The sequence below is a fragment of the Cervus canadensis genome, chromosome 6 (genome assembly GCF_019320065.1).
Source record: "Cervus canadensis isolate Bull #8, Minnesota chromosome 6, ASM1932006v1, whole genome shotgun sequence".
In the NCBI taxonomy this organism is placed as follows: Eukaryota; Metazoa; Chordata; class Mammalia; order Artiodactyla; family Cervidae; genus Cervus; species Cervus canadensis.
In genome coordinates this window covers 40,397,579-40,423,956 of record NC_057391.1, presented here as the reverse complement: position 1 = coordinate 40,423,956, position 26,378 = coordinate 40,397,579, and the positions used below count along the sequence as shown (strand labels likewise).

General features: G+C 42.5%; 1 protein-coding gene across 1 annotated transcript in view; it reads left to right on the top strand.

The window, feature by feature from the left end:
* The first annotated feature begins 20,586 nt into the window (after window positions 1-20,586).
* PYGL (glycogen phosphorylase L) overlaps window positions 20,587-26,378 on the top strand; it is a 51,385-nt gene continuing 45,593 nt past the window's right edge. Inside the window, exons 1-2 of the mRNA XM_043471652.1 lie at window positions 20,587-21,088; window positions 25,962-26,063. Of these exons, the coding sequence (XP_043327587.1) occupies window positions 20,846-21,088; window positions 25,962-26,063 (345 nt within the window). The 5' untranslated portion in view covers window positions 20,587-20,845. The remainder of the gene's footprint in view (window positions 21,089-25,961; window positions 26,064-26,378) is intronic.

Here is a 26,378-nt window from a genome sequence, read left to right as displayed (position 1 = left end):
TCAGCCAAAACTCCACGCGGGACTATTAAATTACATGTCTTCAAGATTTCAACTAGGACCAAAAATCAAAACATTAGTATAGTTATGTTCACTGTGTGTAAGTTAGTTGTCCTTCATCCAAGTTGAGGGGACACTTTTCCTTGATGTTAAGAGAACCTGAGTATCTGCCCTTCATTGCTTGGGGAGACAGAATCCCAGTGGATCAGATGAAGCTCTGAGGGCTAGTTCAGGCGCAATCAGAATGCCACCTCAGGGGTCTAATGGGAGCAAGAGAGAACAGGATACAGGGCACACTCAGTGACAAGGAGAGTCAGATGCAATTCACAGGGACTTTTTTTTCTTTAGATGTCTCAGGTGTTAGGCTCCATCCTCAATCCCCTTCTCAAGTCTTTGGCAAAGGAAATTCAACCACTGGGGCACATTGCTAGTGGGAACGTTCAAAGATGCTATAAAGGACAACAAAAGAACATAGAATCTTCCAAGTGGGTCTGACTCAATATCATATTTTTCATGGTCTGAATATTCTCAGGGCTAAACTAATAATAACAATAATAATAATAATATTCTATTTTCTTATTTCTCAGATGCAAGGGTTGTTTTGTTTTCCACACATTAACATCTCTTCAGTGAAGATACAGCTTACATGTGTTAAAAGAGACTCACTAGCCGCTGGTAAAGTGGTGATTCTCAACCTTCACCTCACAGTGACATCATCCAGAGGACTTTAAAAATACTGATAACAGGCTACTAATTTACCTGGTTAGAGATGCAGCCTGAGTACGTGCATTCATGCTAAGTCATTTCAGTCATGTCTGACTCTTTGCGACCCCATGGACTGTAGCCCTCCAGGCTCCTCTGTCCATGGGATTCTCCAGGTAAGAATACTGGAGTGGATTGGCATGCCCTCCTCCAGGGGATCTTCCTGACCCAGGGATCAAATCTGCCTCTCTCCCATCTCCTGCATTGGCAGGTAGGTTCTTTACCACTAACGCCACCTGGGAAGCCCGCAGCCTGAGAATGTGGGCTTTTTTTTAAGTTCCCCAGGTGATTCTAACATGCAGCCAAGGTTGAGAATGCAGGAAAGGAAACAGTGGGTGGCATGTACTCAGAGACAGTTTTTATTGCCTGGACATATTCCCTGATAGCTCAGTTGGTAAAGAATCTGCCTGCAATGCAGGAGACCCCGGTTCGATTCCTGGGCTGGGAAGATTCCCCTGGAAAAGGGAAAGGCTACCCACTCCAGTATTCCAGCCTGGAGAATTCCATGGACTGTATAGTCTGTGGGGTCACAAAGAGTTGGACATGACTAAGCGACTTTCATTTTCACTTGGAAAATTAATAAGATGTGTGGGTGGGAGTCCATCAGCTCTTCAGTCTGTTACTTCTGTGGAGTTATTTGCATTGATAACTGGTAAATTTAAATTTCCAATATAATTGTCACTTAAAAGATCTTTTAAAAGATTCCACTACAATGTAACATAGAAAAGAAAATATATAATAATTGCACACTGGATAGTGTGATTTAAAATATTGCCAAAGTTCTGAGACCAAATCACAGATTTTCAATTGTTGTGACCAGTTGATGAGCTAAGAACTATCATTCAGATGTCCAAATATGTCACAAGCTTCCAGCTACTTTCCAAAAACTCTTTAGTTATGTGTAGTTCAATTACTGACAATACAAACAAAATAACCAAGAGGGAAATGAAAACAAACAAAATCCCACAGAACGCACAGTATTCTTTGATGTGTGTTTAAATAATTCTGCAGGACTTCCCTGGTGTTCAGTGGATGAGTCTGCCTGCCAATGCAGGGGACACGGAAGATCCCTCATGCCTCGGAACAGCTAAGTCCATGAGCCACAACTACTGAAGCCCACGTGCCTTAGAGCCTGTGCTCTGCAATAAGAGAGGCCACTGCCATGAGAAGCCTGCACGCCTCAACAAGGGTAGCTCCTGCTGGCAGCAGTTGGGGAATGCCTGCAAGCAGCAGCAAAGACCCAGCACAGTCAATAAATAAATAAATAATTGAAAAACAAACACATAATTCTGCAGCATCACAAAGATGCTGACAAGGTCTAGATCATCAGCAGTGGTGAGCTGACTCATACACATACACGTATGGCCAAGGGCCATACTTGAGAGAGAGTGAGAGCCGCTTTAGACCCCAACTGTGAATGTCATCCTAAAGAAGAAAGTATTCATGTATGTCTGAAGATAAATATGTGCTGTCATAAATTAGATATTTTAAATGTTGTATTTGGTTTTGGTTTTCTCCAAAAGAACTAATATTAAGTCAGTGGTGAATTTTACAATCTACAACAAAAGCTTCTTACAACTGAGAAATACTCTAATAATATCGTAGCTATGTACTGAATCTTATTATTTTCCATGCAGTGCCCAAAGGCTCTAAGTGAATCATCTTGCTTACTCTTCATTTTACTTACATATTTTTATTTTCGCCATTTTAGAAATGAGACATTGACGCACAAAGGGGTTAAGGAACTTGCCCAAGTCACCTAGCAGGCCAGGATTTGAAGCCAGATGGTCTAACTCCAAGTCTCATGCTCTTAACCACTTGATTATAGGCCACTGTGATTTCTGCACAGAGGGTGTACCCCATGCAACACAGTCAATAAGTATTTAATGAGCACCTACTAAGTGCTATAAGCACTGTTATAGTAACTGGAGATACTAGCAAATAAAATAGTCAAGGTCTCGACCTTCTTAGAACTGATATTCTAACAGAGAAAAGCAAATAACAAATAAATAAAGCTCAAGATAATTTTAAACAGTAAACACTATACCAAAAATTGAACAGGCTAGTGGAGATAGAAGGTTTGGGGTAGTCACCACTGACCTCTCTGAGGAAGTGATGTTTGAACAAGTAGAGCATGGGGGTGGGGGAGGGAGCCAGGGGTAAAAGCTTTGGGGCAGGACCTGATCAGCAATGGCCTCCAAGCCCCAAGACTGCACAAACACTCCTTCAACATTTCATGTTTTAGTCTCTGCTTGAGATTTGATTCCAGAAAGACAGTGTCTGATTTGACTTTGTTCCAGTGTCTGCCTCTTAACTGATGCCATGACTAGGACTCCAAGCACTAAATGTAATTCTGAGTGCTGTTTGCAGAAAAGTGGGGATGGGTGCAGCCAACAAGAAAAGCAGAAGGGTAGGTTATATTTATGTCATGTTTTGAATGAATGAATGCTGCTTATGTCTGTGCCTTTAATTTCTAGGATGTGGTGGGGGAAGGTAGTTGTTTTGGTGTGTGTGTGTTTATAAAAGCAAGTCTTTAAGAAATGGTAGAAAGCAAGGGAGCTTATTTCTAATCCCAGCAGAAAATAAACAGTGAAGGGGGATGTTATCTTCAGTATTGACTTTATAGCTCAAGATACTAAACACTCACAAATTTATTTAGCTCAGAAAACAACCGAACTTCCATAACTCAGTCGAAACTGGGGCCACAGCCAGTTTTACCTAATAAAAATTTCCAAGCAATGAACACAGAAATTGCTGCCTCTAAGCTATTCAAAACAGAGCTGGGAATTTTTTTTCTCATGGCATAAAGAGCCACACTGTTGATTTTTTTAAAAATTATTCTTTGGGCCTTGCTAATCTGAAAATCTGTCTCAACATGGACTATGGAGTCACAAAAACCAGTTTCTCAACCCAGAGCAACTACTTATTTGATATTAGCTCAGTTAAGCTAATTAGTCTCAATCAGCGTAAGTTTGTCATAAACTGAAAATAATAATGCCTATACCATAGGGTTATTGTAAGGACTGAGTTAGAAAATACGTTGTGTGCCTAATACAGCACCTCTTTAGGATTCTTCTTGATTAAACTCTGTTGATCTTTGCCATAGAGAATGCTCCACATACAGTTAGATTTCAGCTTTAAATAACTTTAAAAGATTTACATAACTTGAATATATTATAGTTCATGCCAACATTTCTTAAGACAAATAATAGTGATCATTGTTACTATGGTTTTAGTGCTCACAGTGTCCCAGGAACTATCCTAAGCACTTCCTATTTATTTACTTATTGTTGATAGCTCAGCTGGCAAAGAATCCGCCTGCAATGCAAGCGGCCCCAGTTCAATCCCTGGGCCAGGAAGATCCAGTGGAGAAGGGATAGGCTAATCGCTCCAGTATACTTGGGCTTCCCTGGTGGTTCAGCTGATAAAGAATCTGCCTGCAATGCGGGAGACCTGGGTTCGATCCCTGGGTTGGGAAGATCCCCTGGAGAAGGGGAAGGGCTATCCACTCCAGTGTTCTGGTCTGGAGAATTCCATGGACTATTATATTCCATGGGGTCCACACAGAGTCGGACATGACTGAGTGACTTTCACTTCACTTAATCTACACAGGACATCCCAGGTAGCCCTAGTGGTAAAGAACCTGCCAATGAAGGAAATGCAGGAGGCGCAGGTTCAATCCCTGGGTCGGGAAGATCCCTTGCAGGAGGGCATGCAACCCACTCTTGTAGTCATGCCTGGAGAAGCCCAGGGACAGAGGAGCCTGGCGGTCTACAGTCCATAAGGTCGCAAAGAGTCAGGCATGACTGAACCAACTTAGCATGCACACACAAGCATGCAAAGTAAGTAAGTGTTAGTTGCTCAGCAACGTCTGACTCTTTGCAACCCCATGGACTGTAGCCTGCCAGGCTCCTCTGTCCATGGGATTCTCCAGGCAAGAATACTGGAGTGGGTTGCCATTTCCTTCTCCAGGGGATCTTCCTGACAAAGTTTGTGTAATTTGCCCAAGTCACATAGCTGGTGGTGACAGAGCTGGGAGTTGAACCCCTGTGTGTTAGTTCTGGGGCCCTCACTCCTAACCATTCTGCTTTACTTAACAAATAACCAAGAAGCACTAATCCACACATTACCTCCTCCAGGGGCTGCTCAGCTTCCTCCCTGGCATGCAAGGTGTTCCACTGGAATTTGGAGTAACAAATTAAACCTTCCATTTCAAAGTTATGTGTGTTGCATGGATCCTCAAAAATAGATTTAAAGATCTAGGAAAATGGTACAGGTGCTCTTATTTGCAAAGCAGATATACAGACACAGGCGTGGGGAACAAACATTGATACCAAAGGGGAAAAGGGGTGGGGTGGGATAATTGGGAGATTGGGATTGACATATATACACTATTGATATTATGTATTAAATAGACCAGGCTTCCCGGGTGGCCCAATGGTAAAGAATCCACCTACTAAGGCAACAGACACAGGCTTGATCCCTGGGTTGGGAAGATCCCCTGGAGTAGGAAATGGCAACCCACCACAGTATTCTTGCCTGGAAAATTCCGTGGACAAGGAGCCTGGTGGGCTACAGTCCATAAGGTCGCCAAAGAGTCAGACACGACCTAACACACACACACACACACATAAAATAAATAGCTAGTGAGAACCTAATGTATTGCAAAAGAAACTCTACTCAATGTTCTATGGTGACCTAAGTGGGAAGCAAATCTAAAAAACAGGGGATATGTAAACATACAGCTGATTCACTCTCCTGTATAGCAAAAACTAACACAACATTGTAAAGCAACTATACACCAATAAAATTAATTAAAAATAGATTTAAAGAATTTTCAAGTCTCAAGTTTTGTTTAACACTGTAAACAACTGCTTTGGATGAAAACTGCTGTTTTTCTTCTTTTCTCCCCCATTTTTTGTTAAAATACTTTAAAGAGGGCTCTGATTATACGAAATGAAAGCCTCAGCCCAGCAAAGATGACTAAGAGAGTATGGAGCTAAATTGCTCTGTGCAGTAATGTGAGGGTTTCATCTTTGTGCAGGTAAGATTTGGGGGGTAGGGGGTTGTTTGTTTCATTTTAAAGGACTTCTTTTTTCTCCTGGCAGCCATGGGATTAAACTTGTGGTGGAGGGCGTCAGCAGAGAAAGAGGAGATGGGGGAAAAAAAACACTCTAATTGAAAAGGTTGATCTCCAGGAACTTAGAAGCAGAATAGGACCTAAGGAAAGAAAGAGTCAGTAAGGAATTCCCTCTGACAGTGTTTGTCCAATGGTCTCTGGCCTCAGTGATGTGTAATATCTGATTTCAAGATATTTCCTGTGTTGTTAGTTAATTCTCTTCTATTACCACCCTCCCTGCCAAGTCTTTAGAGAAGCTTCCCTAACTTCTACAAACTAGTGAGAACTTTAACTTAACCAACTTTAAGTGAGAAGTATCCCAATGCTTGAGAGAAGTGATCTGGAGATTGGAGAGTAAACTAAAATGCCCAGGGATGACCGAATAAAGCCAATGCCCAATTAACACATGCAGGGTTTCTCCCAATACATATAGTGCACCCAGTAAGGAGAACTCTATAAATAAAATTTTCTAAATTGTATTACATATTTGTACTTAATTTTAAGTTTTCTTCTGTTTCCTGTATTACTCTCTTCTAATTGTGTGTCATTGGAAAAGGGTGTTTGCTATGACCAGTGCATTCTCTTGGCAAAACTCTGCTAGCCTTTGCCCTGCTTCATTTTGTACTGCAAGACCAGACTTACCTGTTACTCCAGGTATCTCCTAACTTCCTACTTTTGCAAACCAGTCAATCCTAAAGGAAATCAACCCTGAATATTCACTGGAAGGACTGATGCTGAAGCTGAAACTCCAATACTTGGCCACCTGATGAGATGAGCTGACTCATTGGAAAAGACCTTGGTGCTGGGAAAGATAGAAGGCAGGAGGAGAAGGGGATGACAGAGGATGAGAAGGTTGGATGGCATCACCAACTCAATGGACATGAGTTTGAGCAAGCTCCAGGAGATAGTGAAGGACAGGCAAGCCTGGTGTGCTGCAGTCCATGGGGTCACAGAGTCAGACACAACTGAGCAACTGAACTGAACTGATTGTGTGTCCGTTCTGTCTATTGAATCCATACCTGTCAGGCTCTTGGCTTTCCTTAAGCGTTTGGCTGTATTTGTGTTGAGGGTATATTGAACTATATTGGTAGTTGTCATAGGGACAGAGTAAAGGGACAAAGTAGGTGATTAAATAGTTAATCCCACTAGGAGATAATAAGGAGAAAAAATATGGGAGACCCCTGTAAGTTAATGATTACTCAAAAAAGTAGGTTTGCTTAACCACTAAACTAAGCAGGGTTGCTTAGCAACAAAACCATACAACAGAAGCATGGGACGTGCCCCAAAACAATAAAACAATGGTGGCATGAGACCCACAACCTGCCCAGTGAAGTCAGTAAGTTAATGATCCCTAGGACATGCTCTCTTCACACATAAGACACAATAATTTGTGAACCTAGTTTGACTATGTAGGGACAAGAATACTTCCCTGCTCAACTTGGAGGAGGAGCTGATGATAAAAAACATGTCTACTCAAAAAAGACAAAGAAGTGGCATCCCCACTTTTCCTTTGATTATGAAACTGTAGCCAAGTAAGTTCTCGGGGCTCAGCTTTTCTCGCCCATCCACTTGTAAGCCTCATAAGCGTCCTATTCTAACAAATCACTTCTCATCACCACTTTGATCTCCATAAATTCTTCTCTGCACTGATACAGAAAGGACTATGGTATGGGAGCTCTTCAGAGGCCCCCAAAATTACACTAAATGGTCTCAGTTGCAATTTATTTCACACCAGTGAGACTGTCCCCCTGCAGTAGAATTGTTCGGGACAGGGGACAGTGTGGATTGAGTAGGTGGCTATTCCTCAGAAGCAGCCTCGTCAGCCCTCCTGGGACATTAATCCCTTTCCCTTGACCACATCTCCATTCTTGTAGCATCGCATTTGAGGAGACTCCCTCGAGGAGTTATATTCCCAGCTCTACCCTAAAGGCCAGCACAAAAGTAGAGGTGGTGGTTTAGTTGCTCAGTTGTGTCCAACTCTTTGTGACCCCATGGACTGTAGCCCACCAGGCTCCTCTGTTCATGGGATTTCCAGGCAAGAATACAGGAGCAGGTTGCTATTTCCTGCTCCAGAGGATCTTCCCGACCCAGGCATCAAACCCTGGTCTCCTGCACTGCAGGTGGATTCTTTACCATCCGAGCCACCAGGGAAGCCCCTAAAAGTAGAAGCAATTAAAAAAAAAAAAAGTAGAGGTAATGATTCACCTGGTAATTTAATCTCCCAAGAAGGGATCACCATATCAGGTGTCCCCCAAGACAGCTACATGTTCAGTAACTTGCTAGAAGGATTCTCAGGACTGAGAAGTAGTTAAACTCACAGGTTTATTGAAATGAAAGGACACAAAACAAAATCAGTAAAAGGAATAGGGTGCATGGGGCAAAGTCTGGCGGAAACCAGGAAGAAGTTTTCCAGAGTCCTCCCCAATGGAGTCACACAGGATGTACTTAATTCTTCCAACAATAACACCTGGCAATACGTGCAGTGTCTACCAGGGAAGCTCACTGGTCTCACCGTCCAAGGTTTTTAGTGAAGGCCGGTCATGTAGGAACTCTCTACCATTCACATGTCAAAATCCCAGACTCCCAGAAGGTAAGCAGGTCTTTGGCATGAACATGGCATTTGCACAGTCTAGATACAGTGAACCATCCTTATCATTAGGGAATGGTGGGAAAACTCCTGAAAGCCAAGTTCCCAGATGCTAGACAAGAGCCAATATTGTAAGCAGACCTTTCTAACAACAGGTATCTCAGGGCTGCTATGTCAACAGCTTTCTGCACTGTCTCCCAGAGGTCCCTCTCCCTGGCCTTCACCACCTCTGATCTTCCAGATTCTGTTGGGTAAGCTCAAGTCTTGGAAACCCTGTAAGAGATTGCTGGATCTCTGGTTGTATACAGTCTTGCTATCAGTACATAAGAAGCTCTCAAAAACATGTGTTAAATGAATGAGTTATGTGAAAAAATAATCTGGTAATTTAAAACCAGAAAGAAAATATTTTGAAATGTATTAACAAAGGATACTGCTATTACATGAGAGTTTTGTTATATTTTTATATGCTTTCCAAGTTTTCTAGAATAAGCACATACTTTTTTTGTAATTAAAAACCAACTAGAAATAAATGTTAGTTTCCAGCAAATCTGAGTGTTGGTCCTATAGATTAGATATAGAATCTACAGAGATGGGCCAAGATCCACTGGATAACTTTCACCCCGGGGATATTTTTGGCCATAGGATTCTGGGTGAGGCCCACATCACAAAGCATTTTTCTCTTGGGAACTAAACTTAATGTTATTCCCTTCCATTCAGTCTTCATAGGTAAATTCAGGAAACACAATGGTCAACACTTAAACCAAGATTTATCAACTGATAAACTAAAAATAAAAAATCTGAAAATCCACTGATGTTTCTCAGCTTCCAGTAGCAAATGCTACAAATTATAGTGCCGCAATTAACTTTTAGCCATCTCTACTGATGGATGGAAACAATTTTTGAAAATTACTTTCCAAGCATATCTTCCTAAGGTTAATATTAAAAATTACCTTCCAGGAGGAGGAATCTTAAACAATACTGTAAAGTAATTAGCTTCCAATTAAAATAAATAAATTTTTTAAAAAACATATTCTAAGTAACTATTAGAATAGTGGAAAACTATTCTGAATGTTTTTCAATTTGACATGAGCAATATAACAGTGTACACTCTTACCACTTATTACAGCTTATGATAACTAATAAGGATTCAACATTAAGTGTCCAATTTGTCAGTACCTGGCTACTCTAAGTAACGCCAACTTTTTCTAGTAATATTAATAGCTTCATAGTCAAATTCACTTTCTTCATCACTTCAATCCCTTTACAGTGAGAGAGCTGAACATGTATAGCTAAACCACATTTTCCACATTGGGAAGAATAACAGTCATTAAATCTATAGATCAGATTTAGCAATTATATTCCCAACAGAAATAGTAAGGAGGACATGTGTACATAAAACATGTACTAATATCTTTATGGCAGCTTTGTTCATAACAATCAAAACTGGATACAACTCAAATGTCCACCAACAGTGAATATATTTAAAAATGAGTAAATTTTAAAATGGATAAAATTGTGCTACTTCCACATAATGGAACACTATACAACAAAGAAAACCTACAAAGTTTGGTAAGAACATAAATAAGACTTACAGACATAATGTTGAGTTAAGAAAAAGATAGGCAAAATAAATGTATAATTAATTGCATTTATACAAAGTTTAAAACAGGCAAGAGTTATTTGCAATATTGGAAATCAGGTGATATTCTGCGTCTGTCTTAGCAGAATTTGCACACGTTATTAAACTTTTAAAATGCACTGTGGTAAATACTTAAGATATATACACCTGTGTGTAAATCTGTCTAACTGCTATAAAAATATGACCCAAATGGAGGGTTTTACAAAGAGCTTATACATCAAAAGACAGACATAGTTATTATGGTTCTTTTAGTAAATGTTCAATAACTCTAAGAACCTGGCCAACAGTATATATGTAATGTCTATTTCTCCAGATCTTACGAGCCTTTGAGTCAGAGGAGTCTCATTAACTGCAAAACAAATGTCACTGGTTCCTGCTCCCATTTTCAGTACCAAACCTCCACCCCTGCACACCAAGTCCTGTATTTCTGAGAGTCTCCAGAAGGTGTCTCCCTATGCTGTCAGTCCTGCTAGCAATGCCTCTCCCCTCTGCACAAAGCACTTCCTCCAGACCCTCCTCTCCTGGGTCTGGCAAGCTGGGCAAGCTGCTTTGCTTGCTCAGTCCCGTCCAACTCTTTGCGACTCCATGGACTGTAGCTCGCCAGGCTCCTCTCTCCAGGCAAGAATACTGGAGTGGGATGTCATTTCCTACTCCCGGGCATCTTCTCAACCCAGGGAGCGAACCCATCCATCCTGAATCTCCTGCATTGGCAGGCAGATTCTTTACTGCTGAGCCGCCTGAGAAGGCAAGCCATGCAGGAGTGAAGCACAAGAAATTGACTCATCTGTTTGGGTGAGAAGGTAAAATAGTATTTCTTAAATCTGAAAATTCTTTTTAAAAGCTGAGAAAATTACTTCAGTTTTTACCAACAGCCTTGTATGTACTCATGGAAATCATGCCTCTAAACTCTCAGACCAGGTTATCAAGAAACTACTACAATCCGCATCAGACTTGCTGCTCCCCTCTGACAACTAGGGCTCTTCTTGCTGGCTCAAGCTAATCAGCAGATTCCTTCTACCCTTAGGGTGAACTCTTGCCCAGGAAGCTTCTCAGCCTCCACGACTCCCACAGCTTGCTGGACATGCCCTTGCCCCAGCAACAGGCAGGGCATGACTTCTTCCCCTGATGATTCCAACTCCCCTAGGTGTATTGATTTTACTCAGGCCTGTCTCATCAGTTCACTGATGTGCTCAGACAGGCCTGAAAACCTGCGATAGACCTCAGATAAACCGGTGTAGAGATCCCTCTACTCTGATACCTGCAAACTCAGACGCTTGACTCACGTGGGAGCCCAAGGCACCACCCAACTCTGAATGTGTTCTCCATCTAGCATAAGATTGTTAAGGTCGTATGTTTGTTTAAAAAGAGTTCTCCAATGTTCTCTATGAAAATAAACTATTTCTTTTTGTGTGTGTGCTCAGTCAATTCAATCATGTCCGACTCTTTGCAACCCCACGGACTGTAGCCTGCCAGGCTCCTATGTCCATGTGATTCTCCAGGTAAGAATACTGGACTGGGTTGCCATGCCCTCTTCCAGGGGATCTTTCTGACCCAAGGATTGAAACTTCACCTCCTGCATTGCAGGCAGATTCTTTACCCACTGAGCCACCTGGGAAGTCAAAATTATTTCTTTAGTTGTCAATGTATATTTACATCTAAGACTTTGAAAAGGAGAAAGTGCCATCTACTTTATGCTCTGGATAGAGTGACGAAAATAACCAATTTTGATTCATCTTCTTCAGAGTACAAGTAATTTGGGTTTGATGTTTTTCCTTTATTTTATTCAAGTATAGTTGATTTACAATGTTGTGTTGATTTCTGCCGTAAAGTAATTTGTTATAAAAATACATACATTCTTTTTCATTAGAATATAGGTAATTTTTTCAGTGTTTTGGTGCATAAATATCTGAAACAAAGAAAGAGAAATAAAGCAATAATTTACATTGCAGTCACATCCTTTGCTGAACCACCTGGTGTCCTGAGATGAGTTCAAATAGCACATTCCTCCACCTGCTGGTATAAGTGCGTCTCTGCAGTTCTCACATTTAAATCTCAAAAATATAAAAGATGATGTGTCATGAAAATTATGGGTGGAGTGAAGTTTAATGTTTTCATCTTAAACTGGAAATGTACTGTGATTCAATGACTAATATACTATCATTCAAGGGTGTAGAAGAGGAAACAGCACTTCCAAGAAGAAAGAAAAACAGCTGTTGTCATGTAGCTTCAAGACAAATACAAGATGCTCTTTCCCCCCGGTAAACTTAGCACTTAAAATTAGGCTAACTATTTTTTCCTTTAGCATACTCTGCCTTGTTTTTCAGTGAGTGTGGTGCCTTAAAATAGTTTAAAAGTTCTTGGTAAGGCAGAGACTATGGCCTGTATTCTTCAGACCATTAACAGTGAACATAGTGTACTGTGGACCTATACAGTGAGTGTTCATTCAATATTTGATTTGTTGACTTTCCAAGTTGGTCCTTACTTCCGGTTCCTTCTTTCACCAAGAACATGACCAAAGGGGAGTCCTATAGTCACTGTTATAAAATGACCACTCCCACAATAAGTATATGAACTTCTACTTAAGTATAAATGGGAGAGGGGAGGCAGATGAAGAGAAGGAGTCAGCTCCCAGGAAACCAGGGAATGGAGAAACAATGTGTCTAGCTACTTTGTCACCTGTTTGGTTCACTGATGTTTACCAAATGCCCAGCACAAGGCTAGACACATAGTAAATGCTTAAATGTTTTTAAAATAAATCAATAAACTAAAATATTGAATTTGAAAAACAGAGATAGGGTATGCTATGCAAAATTGCATCAAATGAACTCAGTCCATCTAAGACAACAAAAAATGCAAAAAAGAAAAGCCCAGAACTTGTACATGGGATCAACTTTTAATACATCATCCAGACTCCTGGACTCCATCCTTGAAAAAATTAAATGAAAAGGAAGCTATTTTTTCACTATAATGTGTTTTAAGCTGATAAATGTCCATGCATACTATTGGTTAGAGTTTTAAAGGTGGATAATTAATAGCTCAGAGAAGTTAAAGTGTTTGCATTTGAGAACTTGGTGTTTGTGATTCCTTCAGTATACTCCTCAAGGAAACAAAATTCTTTAAAAAAAAAAAAAAACCACAGTAATATTTGTATAGCCTCTATACTTTTATAGGTAATCCCTGCAATAAATCTATTATGCATATATAAGTCAAAATGTGGACCCACGCAGGTCAGCAAGATGAAGGCCCTGAGACAAAGTGGCAGAGAGGCTTGCTCTAGTGCATGTTGCATGCTGATTATCTACTGAAACCCTAGGCTTAGCACACTTCTTACTTCCCTTCCTCGGTCAGGATTGGTTCATATCTCTTTGCAAAACTTTCCCAGAACTCATCTTCTCACTCATTCCCATAACAAGGTGAAAGCTTTTTCTGAAACATGAGTCTTGTTGCATTAGTAATAATACTAGATGAAAAAGCAAATACAAACAGTGCATAAACTCAGGTGTGTACGAGATGCAGCTTTATTTTTTACATATAATTTAAAGTTCTAATTTGAACTCTCCTTCTCCAGGAAAGGGAAACTGTGACTTCACTTTAACTACCCCATTCACTCCAAGCAACAGTGGCGGTGGGAGGTGGGAAGCCCAAGCTTTGACAAGTCTTGCCCTGGGTGTTTTCTGAGTCAGCCTTCTCATCCGGTCTTCACCCACAGGCTGCTCCATGCCTCCCTCGGGGTGGGGAGTCTGACCATGTCTGAGCCCTGACTGCCGAAAGCCTTCAAGCAGCTACTTCCTCCCCTGGATCTTCCAAAGAAGCAGAGAACATCCCAGGCTGCTCCCTGGCATTTCTGCTGCCTCCCCAAGGAAGCAGGCTCCCTCCAGCTCCGTGCTCCAAGACTGACATCTCTACTCCCCCCACACCCACTGTGCTATCTTCTCCCTCCTGTGAGTCTTCTCAGACTCTTGGCTCTCATTCAATGTGTCTCGCACATGTTAACCTAAGTGAAAGTGTTAGTCTCTCAGTCATGTCCAATTTTTTGTAACCCCACGGACTATATCCCGCCAGGCTCCTCTGTCCATGGAATTCTCCAAGCAAGAATACTGGAGTGGGTAGCCATTCCCTTCTCCCGGGGATCTTCCTGACCTGGGAATCGAACCCCGGTCTCCAGCATTGCAGGCAGATTCTTTACCGTCTGAGCCAATCCAAGCCAGCAACAAACCAGAGAGGTTACATCCTTCATCGGCAATGAGCGCAAGTTACAGTGGCTCCTCAAGGGAGGTGGGGAAAAGTAAAGCACCAGGAGAAAAGGGAAATGCTGGCTAAGATTTCAAAATATAATCCCAACCCCAAAGTTGATATCTTTTGCTTTTAACATTTCCTAACACTTCTCCACTCAGACCTTTTTTGAGTTTAGCTGCCTTGGGGAGTAAGAATAGAGAGCACTAACCTCACTTTGCAGAAGTTGAAATTGAGGCACTAAGCAATTCTCCAGCATATTCCATAACAGGCATACTAAAACCAGCCACTGAACGAGGCACAGTTGTTAAATATTTCCTGCTTTTCAGAAACTCCCACTGGACCACGCCTAACAAACCAAACTACCATATTAATGAGTAAATCAGATATAATAGGATCTGAAAGTGCCAGGAACACTCACTCGCTTCCAAAATAAGCCAAATATATTCAAGTAACAAGTGAATGGTCTCAGTTACAGCCAATTACAGAGATGCAATGTGTTCAGTGGCTGTCCCCAGATCTGAAGAGCACTCAATGGCATAATAAATCCAGGCTCTCAATCGTCTTACTAAATATTTAAAACAGCAGAGCCTAGACAGTAATCTTGGTTGACAGATTCACACATTAAATATACTGAGTGAAATGTACTTAAATTCATTCACTGGGTACAAAGCTCAGCTCATCTTCTACGCTGAGCATCTCTGTTGTGCCAATGCCCGTTTGTGGGCCACTTTGGACCTCTGGCATTTCCCTGGATTTCAGAACTCATTAGAAGTAGGTCAAAGGCCTGAGACCTGTACAAAACAACCTAAAGGGACAGGATAACTAAGTCAGCTAAGGTGCAGTGAGAATTCAGGTTTACTCAACCGATCCCAAACCCGTTTCAGAAGAAGGAAAACACAACACAAATATTTGAAAACCTCTTCAGCCTGTTAAGTGATCTTGAGCAAACTACTTAAACTTCTCTGAGCCATGGTTTCTTCATCTGTAAAATGAAAAGAAAAATAAAACTTGCCCACAGAGCTGGTAAGAGGTTTCAAGGAAGGAATGAGCATTAAGAGCCTAACCAGAGCTTTTGGAAAATGCTAGTTGTATATTTGATGAAAGTGAGATGCCAACACAATAAGCCCTACTTTGGAATACAGTGGCTGCTAACCTGTGTTTGTTATCTGATATCTTGCTAGTGGTCACCAGAATGGGCCTCCCAGACTTCCAACTGCAGGGAACACAACTGATCAAGGGCCACAGATATCCTTGCTGGGCTTGGGCAGGTGCCACGCCTCCCTGGGGAGCTCTCCCGACAAGAGAACATGGGGACTCCTGACAGTTGGCTTTGGCTCCAGAATTGCCAGTGGCCTTGCTGGATCTTCCTGGAACTGAGGGCAGCCTGGGATGCTCCCTCTTGTGGGTCCCTCCCTCTCTCCTTCACTGGGAGTCAGATTCGCATCACAGCCTGACACTCTCCCAGGGTGACTTGGTTCCTTCCCCATTTTCTTTCCCAGGAGCATTTGCCCTAACAGAATCCTTGCATGTTGAATCCTGTCTTAGCATCTTCTTCTCTGAAGATTCAGACACACTTGCCCATGTTCTTTTCTGACAGTGGGTATAACTTATACTTGTCTTATGATGTGTGCATGGATTGTTGAGCTATTCACAAGGGCCATTTCATCAGAGTAGCCATGGGGAAGCCGCAGCTGAGAAACAGGAATAACAGGGGTCATCATTGCCAAGAGAAGTATGAACAAATATGAGGACCTTAAGTCTGATACTTTTTCAGGGAACTACAGTTTTGGGTGTTTCTAGTCAGGAGAAACTGAAGGAAATGTTTTCAAAGATAGTGATCTTCTTGGTTAAGTAACTTCACCTCTCTGGGCCTCGGTGTGCTAGACCAGTACAAAATGAGCAGACGTTAGATTTCAAAGGGACCCAGGAGACCATAAGCTCTGTGTTTCCCAAACTTCAGTTACATATGTATACGTTTTGGCCAACCCGTGTGCCACCCAAATAATAATTTTTCTTTAAGTAAATTCACTTTAACTTAAAATTTAAAAAGCAAAGTTTATGTAAGAGTTAAATGATAAAGTATCACTACCATAAATGGAAGACAATGTTATTAAATTCCAGTTAGATGCTAAAACCTGAAGAAGGTGTAGAGTCTGGAGCTGCTTTCTGTTAAAAATTCAGATTAGCAAATGTTAAAGACATGCTAACACCAAATACTTTCTAGTAAGACTGGAAGAGAAGTGAAAAGACTATCTGACAATGTGACTTGTTGGTTTTGTTTGTTTGGCTGTGCCACAGGGCCTGCAGGATCTTAATTCCCTGGACAGAAATCTAACCCACACCACCTACAGTGGAAGCAAGGAGTCTCACCCACTAGACTGCCAGGGAAGTCCCAACAGTGTGACTCATTGTCACTCAAAACTGGATCTATGGTTCCTCCTAAATCACTAAGTCACTCCTTTCACATAGACTTGGAGGTTCCCCCCTTCCCGCTGCCATGCTATGGTTTGGACATCCCACTGTTAACAGTTTTTCCATTTTGAGGGATGTGCAACTCAGGGGTGCAGGTTTACTGACCAGCTACAGAAGTAACAGTGTGTTTATCAGTTTATCATTATCCTGGATTTTCAATAAGAATTTAGTCCATCTAAGTAGATGGGGGCCTAGGATCCACCTATTAGAAGTTGTCTTAAACAAAACTAAGAAATAGAAAGTCTGCCTTCAGTGTCTCCCATCTCTTCTTTTGTACACCCTAATTCCTCATTCCCTACCTAAGTAATCAGACAATTCTTTTCCCTTTCGCTGCTCAGACCTCCCTGGGAGGAAGATCTACTCAGACCCAGCTTTCCCTCATCCCACCACTCTACTCTTCTTTCCATCTCCTGTTGAACTGTTTCACACCAACCTGTGAATGACCCAAAACTGGCTTAACACTATGACCATCCTAGAGGTATTCAAAACTAATTTTTTTTTTACTTTTTATTTTAATTTGGAGAATAGCCAGTGAACAAGGTAGTGATAGTTTCAGTGGACAGCAAGGGGGCTCAATCACACAGATACATGAATGGACACATTCTCCATTCTCCCCTAAACTTTCCCCCCATCCAGGCTTCCCCATAACATTGAGTTCCCTGTGCTATTCGGTAGGTCCTTGTTGGTTATCCATTTTAAATATAGCAGTTTGAACATGTCAGTCCCATACTTCCCAACTACTAACTACCCCTTGCCCCCATCCTTCCCCCTACCCTGCAAACACAAATTCACTCTCTCAGTCTGTGAGTCTGTTTCTGTTTTGTAAAGAAGTTCATTTGTATCATTTCATTTTATATTCAGCACTAAGGGATGTCATATGATACTTCTCTTTCTCTGACTTACTTCACTCAGTATGACAATCTCTTTATCCATCCATGTTCCTGCAAATATCAGTATTTCATTCTTCTTAATGGCTGAGTAATAGTCCATTGTGTGTATATATATATATATATATATATACACAACATCTTCTTTATCCATTCATCTGTTGATGGACATTAAGGTTGCTTCCATGTCTTGGCTATTGTAAATGGTGCTGCAATGAACATTGGGATATATGTAGCCTTTTGGATAATTTCAAAACTGATTTTAAACACTTTTTTTTTTATAATCTAATTTGTCTAGAGATTTGCCTTTTCAGCCTCCCCTCAAACTTTACCACAGAGGCCGGGTTATTTTAAGGTCAACTTTTTTTTTTTTGCATTTATTTATTTTTAATTGAAGTATGATTGATATACAATATTAGTTTCAAGTATACAACATGATTCAATATTTTTATAGATTATACTCCATCTAAAGTATATGAAACTGAAAGCGTTGGTTGCTCAATCGTGTCTGACTCTGTCACCCCACCAACCATAGCCCACCAGGCTCACCTGTCCATGGGATTTCCCAGGCAAGAATATCAGAGTGAGGAGCCATTAGTTTCTCCAGAGGATCTTCCTGACTCAGGGATTGAACTTGGGTCCCCCACATTGCAGGTACATTCTTTACCATCTGAGCCACCAGGGAAGCCCTATACTCCATTTAAAGTTATTACAAAATAATGGCTATATTCCCTCTGCTGTACAATATATCCTTGTTGCTTATTTATTTTATACATAGCATTTGTATATCTTAAGCTCTCCCTCCTTCTTTCTCTCCACTTGTAACTACTAGTTTATTCTCTCTGTAAGATCAGCTATTTTGATGTTGCTCTCACTTTTAATTTAGGGCATTTCTGGCCTCATCCAGATGGCCAAACCATCATCCTTGTGTATTCTAAAATGCTTTCCTATTCCAGGTCATCAGTACTATAGGTATTGTATATTGTAACTCAGTCTTGGCTCTTCCCCCAAAGGTCTAGCATCTAAAGGGATCCAGGCCTAGGGACCTGGATATTTTGTCAGAGCTGTGAGATCTAAAGTTTTATTTTTATGGTGAGAGCTGCATTTAGCCTCCCACCCCACCACTACATCAACTCAAAATAATCAGCTCTGGCCTACTATTAACAGTGAAGTCTATTAATAAATTGTACTATGATTTGGGCGGGGGCGTGGAATTCAGTTCTGGAATGGACTGTCTCTAAAATAAATTAATACCATATCTTACTGAAAAAGAAAAAGATTCTGACATCCTAAAATATCATGTTTGCCTTTGCCAAGGTTTACACACACACACACACACACACACACACACACACATAAATACCACCAAAGCTGGAAAGTGAATGGTGCAAAGATCAGGCTGTACTGCCAGATTACACAGACTGCTTTGTTTCATGTAAACAAGGCAGCCAGCTCAGTGAGCTGTCCCTTCCTATTACAGGACACACCTTTCTCAGTTCCCTCCCTCCACCCTGCCTTCATCTGAAACATAGTTCAAACAAGGGGCCAAAATAAAAACCTCTACCACCTAATCTGTCTGAAGCTCCAACTCAGGACTTTCTTTGATTCTCACTAACCTGTCTCTACAGATGAACAGTTGAGTGCTTTGACAAGGCAGTTCAGTTCAGTTCAGTTGCTTAGTTGTGGGGTCTGACTCATTGAGATCCCATGGACTGCAGCATACCAGGCCTCCCTGTCCATCACCAACTCAAGTTTACTCAAATTCATGCCCATTGAGTCAGTGATGCCATCCAACCACCTCATCGTCTTGACAAGGCAAGCATGAGTCTAAGAATCAGGAACTCTGAATTCCTGGGTCCTCAAAAACTAAATTACAGCAAAGGGGGTGCCCTAGGATTCTTTTTCTGACCCAAGATGGGGGGTGGGGGATGCCAAGAACTAACAGGGATGTGTGACAACTGAGGTTAAGAGTGCCAACTCTCCATAAGCTTGTGATAGAACCCATTCCAGGTGAGAAATAACAGCAATAATAGTAACATAACAAATAAACCTCTGTAAAATAAAAGCCTGCCAACAACATGCTGGTACCTGAAAACTGTGTTCTCTTCTTGGTGGGAGCTGAGCCAAAGACACAGTCAAGCCAAAGATGCAGAGAAGGAAGAATTTATTATTTGCAGCAATTAAGGAGAACACAGGATCTTTCCCAAACCAGTGCCTCTCTGATTAGCAAAATTGGGGAAATTTTAAGCTAAAGGCACAGGTATACTCATGAAGGGGTTTGGGCTGAGAAATCAGCAAACATCTGGCCAAGGTCTAGCTTTAGTTACTTGAAGTCACAAGGGTCCATTCCATCCTTCCATCCTCCCCTTGAGTGGGGGCCTTAGCTCCCGCAGAACTCAAAGATGAGCATCAGATTGTTATGTCTGTCGCCTGAGGACAAACTAGGACTCTTTATCACCGAACTATTTTTTCTTGACTGCTTTCCCTTTGTTCCTGCTTTCCCTTACTTCCCTTAAGATCGTTAACTGCTGTGACCTGTTCAAGGACAAATATTATGGCCAAGCCTAGATCACAAAATGGCTTAGGCCAAAAATACCTCCTCGTAGGTCAAAAAAGCACCCCCCCCCCCCTTCTCTATCTCTGCTTACAACGCTTTCGCACCCAGACATTCTTCTTATACCCAACACTCCGGAGCGGGGAAACAGGACAGATTCCCTCCTCTCCCCACTCTCCCCACTTCCCCATTTCCACAGATCCTGAAGGGATCGTCAATCAGTTATCACAGATCCCTTTTCAACCGCCAAGAGGAATCACCCGAGGTCCCTCCAGCCTCCAGCGCCCAGCGGCGCCCCATCCAGGCATAGCGGGTGCGCAGACTCTCGCCCGCGGAGGTCCCCACCGGCTCGCACCGACCGCCGCTCCCGCCCCGTCGGCCCGGAGACGGGAGGTAGGGAGACGGGGAGCCGGGCCCTCCCTCCGCTACACAGGCAGGCGGGCCCGGACCCGGGGCGGCGCAGCCGCGCCCAGGGGCGGATCCCACACTTTCTTCCGACTCAAAAGCGGCGAGCGGCGCAGAGCTGCTCCGCCCCTGTCCCGCCGCCGGTCCGGAGCCGCACGTCCCGCTTGCCGCGCTGCCCGCCGCCGCCATGGCCAAGCCCCTGACCGACCAGGAGAAGCGGCGGCAGATCAGCATCCGCGGCATCGTGGGCGTGGAGAACGTGGCCGAGCTGAAGAAGGGCTTCAATCGGCACCTGCACTTCACTCTGGTCAAGGACCGCAACGTGGCCACCCCGCGCGACTACTTCTTCGCGCTGGCGCACACGGTGCGCGACCACCTGGTGGGGCGCTGGATCCGCACGCAGCAGTACTACTACGAGAAGTGCCCCAAGGTACTGCCCGCGCCGCGGGGCCGGCGGGCGCTCCCCGGCGCCCTGCGCGGCGCCCTGCCCTTCTGGGAGGGCGGCAGCCGAGCGTCGGGGCGACGGCCCCGGCTGGGTGGGTGGAGCCCTAAGGGGACTTCTCCTAACGCCGATCCTCCCCCTGCACACACACACACACACCCCGCGAAGTCCGGGGGAGAGTGGGTGGGCGGCGGGTGTGCAGCCGCGGTCAGATCTGGCATTCCGCCAACACCCCAGTCACGTCTCGGTTATCCGGGCGCCAGCCCCACCCTAACCACTGTGCTTCCCGTTCCCGGGGATCTCCTGGAGCGGAAGCCCAAGCCTCCCTCGCCTGTCCACTGGTTTCACAAACTTTCTTTGGAGCATCTACTCTCAGCATCTAATCTAGAGATAGCTGGCGGCTCCAGTCTGAATGCCAGGCACAGTTCTAGGCCCCAAACTGTCGATCCAGAACAAAGGGGATTAAAAACCCTGCCTAGGGGGCGCGGGATAGGGGGAGTGGGGAAGGGGAAGCTGAAGGTTTAGGGAGCCGAGACCTGCTGAGGTCGGCAAATGGTAATAAGATTTAAGGGGGCAGGTGGGGCAGGAGCCGGAGGAAGGCGCATCACAGCCCACAGGACCTTTTTAGAGGAGGAGATGAGATGGGGTTTGCGTGCAAGACCCGGGCTGGTCGAAAGCACCCCCCGAGTGTGACGAAGGGATGGGGAGAGTAGGAGGGGGCGAGGGTAGAGGTCCTGACCCACGCTCAGAGCTCTGTATCCCCCCTCCCCGCACCCCACTACCTGGAGTGGGGTGTGGAGCTCCTGGACTAACTTGGTTCCTGCTGGCTGGGGGCCGAGGGCCAGGCCACCCCCGGACTGCTGAGGAGCCGCTGTTCACAAACCACTCCTACCCACCGCACGCGGGCTGGAGGAGGACTTGGCATCGAGAAGGATTGTGCTGTGCCCAGTAAGGGTGAGAGAGTGTATTGGAAAGGGTGAAAAATGGGTAAATCCTGGAGACAGTGGCCCAAATATTTATTACAAATTGTTTTAACACAGAAAGCATGAAAAAGAATAGTCCATATTCCAAGTGCTCAAAGAAGCCCTGAGCAAAAAATTCCTGAGTGAGAAGTTGCAGTTCCAATGAAACTTTCAAATGGAAAGTAACTTCCTCACCCCTGACGCCTAGGCCTCTACCGGAAGGTAGCAACTGCTAAAATATTTTCTTCTGCTGCACTGCGGTCAGTGGTGTCAGACTCTTTTAGACCCGGCAGACCGCAGCCTGCCAGGCTCCTCTGTTCATGGGATTCTCCCCGCAAGAATACTGGAGTGGGTTGCCATTTCCTTCCTCATGCGATCTCCCTGACCCAGGGATTGAACCCTGCCACTCCTGCCATCTCCTGCGCTGGCAGGCAGATTCTTTACCACTAGTGCCATCTTGGAAGCCCCAAAATATACCCTTAAAAAACACTTTATGTATGCATATATTTACTGTATTTTTAATTTGCATAGAGAGGACTACACATTATATTAAAAATTATTCTTTAAGTTTTTAAGCTGGAGTGTGAGATGATGCGCCGTTAGAACTCCCGCCTCCCCTGACACACACATACATTTCCAAAGCATTTAGTACCATAGAACACACACTCACCTTGTATGTTTCTTTGCCAGTGACTTAACTGGTACTTCATAGTTTTCTCCTCTTGAGAGTTTCTGCACTGGGCAAGCATTTAAGCCAGGTATTCTGATAGTGATACAAGTGAACAAGATCCGTTCCAGTGTTAATAAAAGGTCCCAGCCCTCAGCACAAAGTGGAGCCTGTAGGTGTGTCCAATATATATCTATCCAGTATAATCTCTCCCACCTCCCCTTCTGCCTGGCAACTGCAAACGAATCCCACATCTGGATCTCTAGTCTCAATTCCTTTTCAGACTCCATTCCTACATTTATAAGTGCTTGGTGACCACAACTAGATCTCCCCTTATTCCCTCAAACTCAGCATGTTAAAAACTCAGAATCATCATCCCTCCCAATCCCGCCCGTCTTGTATTTCTAATGTTAATGGCATTGTCATCCTGACAGGTCATCCAGACACAAAACTCTACTTTCACCTTTGACTTCCTCGTGTATTCCCCACTCAGCAATTCACCAAATTCTGTTGATTTCTGCAGTTTGCCTTGAAATCACCCACTCTCCTCCATTCTCCCTTCTCTGCCTGATTGAGGCCCTGATCTCTGCTCTCCCAAGAAGTAGATTTCTAATGATTGCTTCCCAGAAGTGGTTAAACTTGGCGGCACGCAGCTGAATAAATGGTTAGCAGACTTATTTTGTTTGGTTTGTTAAACATCTTTAAGCAATTTTATTTTCCTTGCCTTTGGGCAGGACATGTCCAACCCAGCTCTTGGCCCACTACTCCTCATTGGTTTTTGTGATAGCCTTTATGCATGCATCTTCTCAGCCTGGCTCCTGAAGGCATTTGAGTTTTCAATCCCATCTCGTTCTTTGCATTATAATCTGATTAAACCTCCTAAAGTGACACACCTTGCCCTCTGCTCAGATCTATAGCACTGGCTCTGGTCGCCTGGCACAGTCGTCGCCTGGCACAGTCCTCTTTATCTGGCACTGAAGGCCCATCACAGCCCAGGTGAGATTATTTCCCATAACCCCCCTGGACTTACCATGTTCTCCCACCAACCCGACTTGCCATTCCCATCCATGCCCTGATCTCCTCACTTCCAGGCCTCTGCCAATACTGCACCCTTCCCTCGGAATGCCATTCATTCCCACCAGGTGTTTCTGCCCAGTTCTTGCCTGCCCTGCAAGGCTCAATTGTGTTGCTATCTTTTCTTTTTTGTTGTTGTTGCTATCTTTTCTATACACCTTCCCAGAACTACCAGGACCTCTAATTAATGCTAGGAAAAATTTAAATTATTTTTAAAATATTACATACTGTTTTGTTTTCTTTATTTTATCTTTACAAGCCTTTTGAAATTTTCTATTTTTTGTAAAATACACATAAGATATTAATAATAGTAGTGCATGTTTATAATCTATAGCATATATTGGCAATGCTCAAATATTTTACTACCAGAAGTATGTTTTAAATGTTTAGAGACTATAAAGTAATTAGCCTCCAACTGATAAAAATAAATGAAAAAATAAATAAATAAATGTTTAGAGACCACTAACTAAGAGGATGAGGGAGATCAATTTTTTTAAGGTCTTCTGTATCCCCAAATATAAGATGCAATCCCTCCCCCCAAAATTTATTTATGGGAAAATAGGAAATCATCTTAAATTCATGTCTTTGGAAAATCTGTCATGCAACAAGTTTCTCTAATTATTTTATTTTAAAATATTTTAAGCAGCAACTTTTTTTTTTTTTTAGGAAGAGCTTTAAATATCTGAAAAACTCTTAAATTCATGCTAATTTAGAATTCTTAAGAGGGAGAGAAAGAAAATTAACACAAATGTAGTCATTATTCCTGGGGCTATAACATCACAATTGCAAGTGCTTGATATATATATATACTGTGTTTATCAGCAAGCTTTTTCTAGATCACTAAAATGTAAAAACGCCATACATAGTGGTTTTATTATGGAGATCATGAAAATGCACACAGAGAAGCATGAAAATAATTGCCCTAATGTTACATAAATGAATGTTTGTGGCTTGAGAAGCTCTTCCTTTTTGTGACGTAGTGAGTGGTACGAGAGCACCAGTCATGGGGGTGAGTGGCAACTTGCACCTCTTTGACCCGCATCTGCCCCTTTTTCCTAACTCACAAAGGTGTCTAATAAACTAATGAGAGCTCTAATGATAGCGTTATGGATATTCAAACTTGGATAAAAGTAATAATGATGTGCTCTGGAAAATAGTATTAAATCACATATTGACTCTCCATGGGAGACTTCGAATTCAATTGTTTCATAAAATGAAAATAGGGAAAACTGAGATTTCTAAATTGACATTTTCTTATAATATTTTAAGTATATATGTGTAACTAATGAGTTAAATATTATAATAAGCATTCCTTATATTGAACTGTATTCTTATTTTTTTAGTATTTTCTGCTTGACCAAATCCTTTTTAAGAGGGTGATAAAGTTAATGATCCTTTTTTTAAATTAGTAAACTGTACTTAGATTTTAAAGGGTTTTAGTAATGTCTGAGCTTTGTACCCTTCACTTTCAACTCCGATCACCTGGCTTTTACCATGTCAAAGGCAAATAGTTTCTAAACTGATAGAGAAGTGTCCCATTTCACCAAGAACAAACACCAATAAACTTGTTATTCAGAAGAAACTATTGTCAATTCATAGACTTTCTAGAGTAATTTTAATTGTAAAATATTTAATTATACTATTACTTGCGCTAACAGTTAAGGAATATACTTTGTAGCCAGTGGGTGTGTCTGAAGGGAGTTAATAGGGTTTCCTGGATGACTTGAGGTACTCACAGCCAAACCCACCTGACCATCATCCTAGAAACATTTTACAGATGAATGATGAGCTATGTCATTCTGACCGCTGTTTACCCAAAACATACGCTTTATCATGAGGCTTGTGAATCAGAAGAAAAAAACCCACAAAACATTGAATCTATTTCGTTGAATGAGTTTGACGTCTTCCCCCCCGCCACCCCACCCCCCCCCGGGAGTAAAAGATATTTAAGTGTTACCAAAACCAGGATATAAAATGGTTTTTCCATTTTGTCAGTAGTGCTTTTCTTTAGCCCTTCATGCATCTATAGGAGTCTCGTTTGAACCTGAATTAAAGTAGTCCTGCCTATTTGTTTTTTATTGTTTACCTTGTGTTTTTATGTTGACAAGTAAGGCTGGCCTCGTAGCTGTTCACATGACATCATTTTTCTTTGTTTCAGAGGGTTTATTACCTCTCTTTGGAATTTTACATGGGCCGAACATTACAGAACACCATGATCAACCTGGGTCTGCAGAATGCCTGTGACGAGGCCATCTACCAGGTACATGATCTCTGTATTTCTCTCATTCTCTCCCTTTAAATTTCAAGTGCAACTCAGAAACCTTGGGGAGAGAGCATCCCCCCTAAAAAAAAGGAAAAAAAAGATGAAAAATTGTTTCTGTAGACATGGCTGTTACAGACTATTAGAAATGTACACTATAGTACTACTTATCTCTGGTTTAAGAGGAACACAGTTAGAGAACTAGCTTTGCCCCATGAGAATTTTGTTCTGCAATCAGTTTTTGACAGCATTCCACAACAAATTGCATTTTAGAAATTTGCATCTGAACAGCCTTTAAAAAGAACTTAAGTCCCT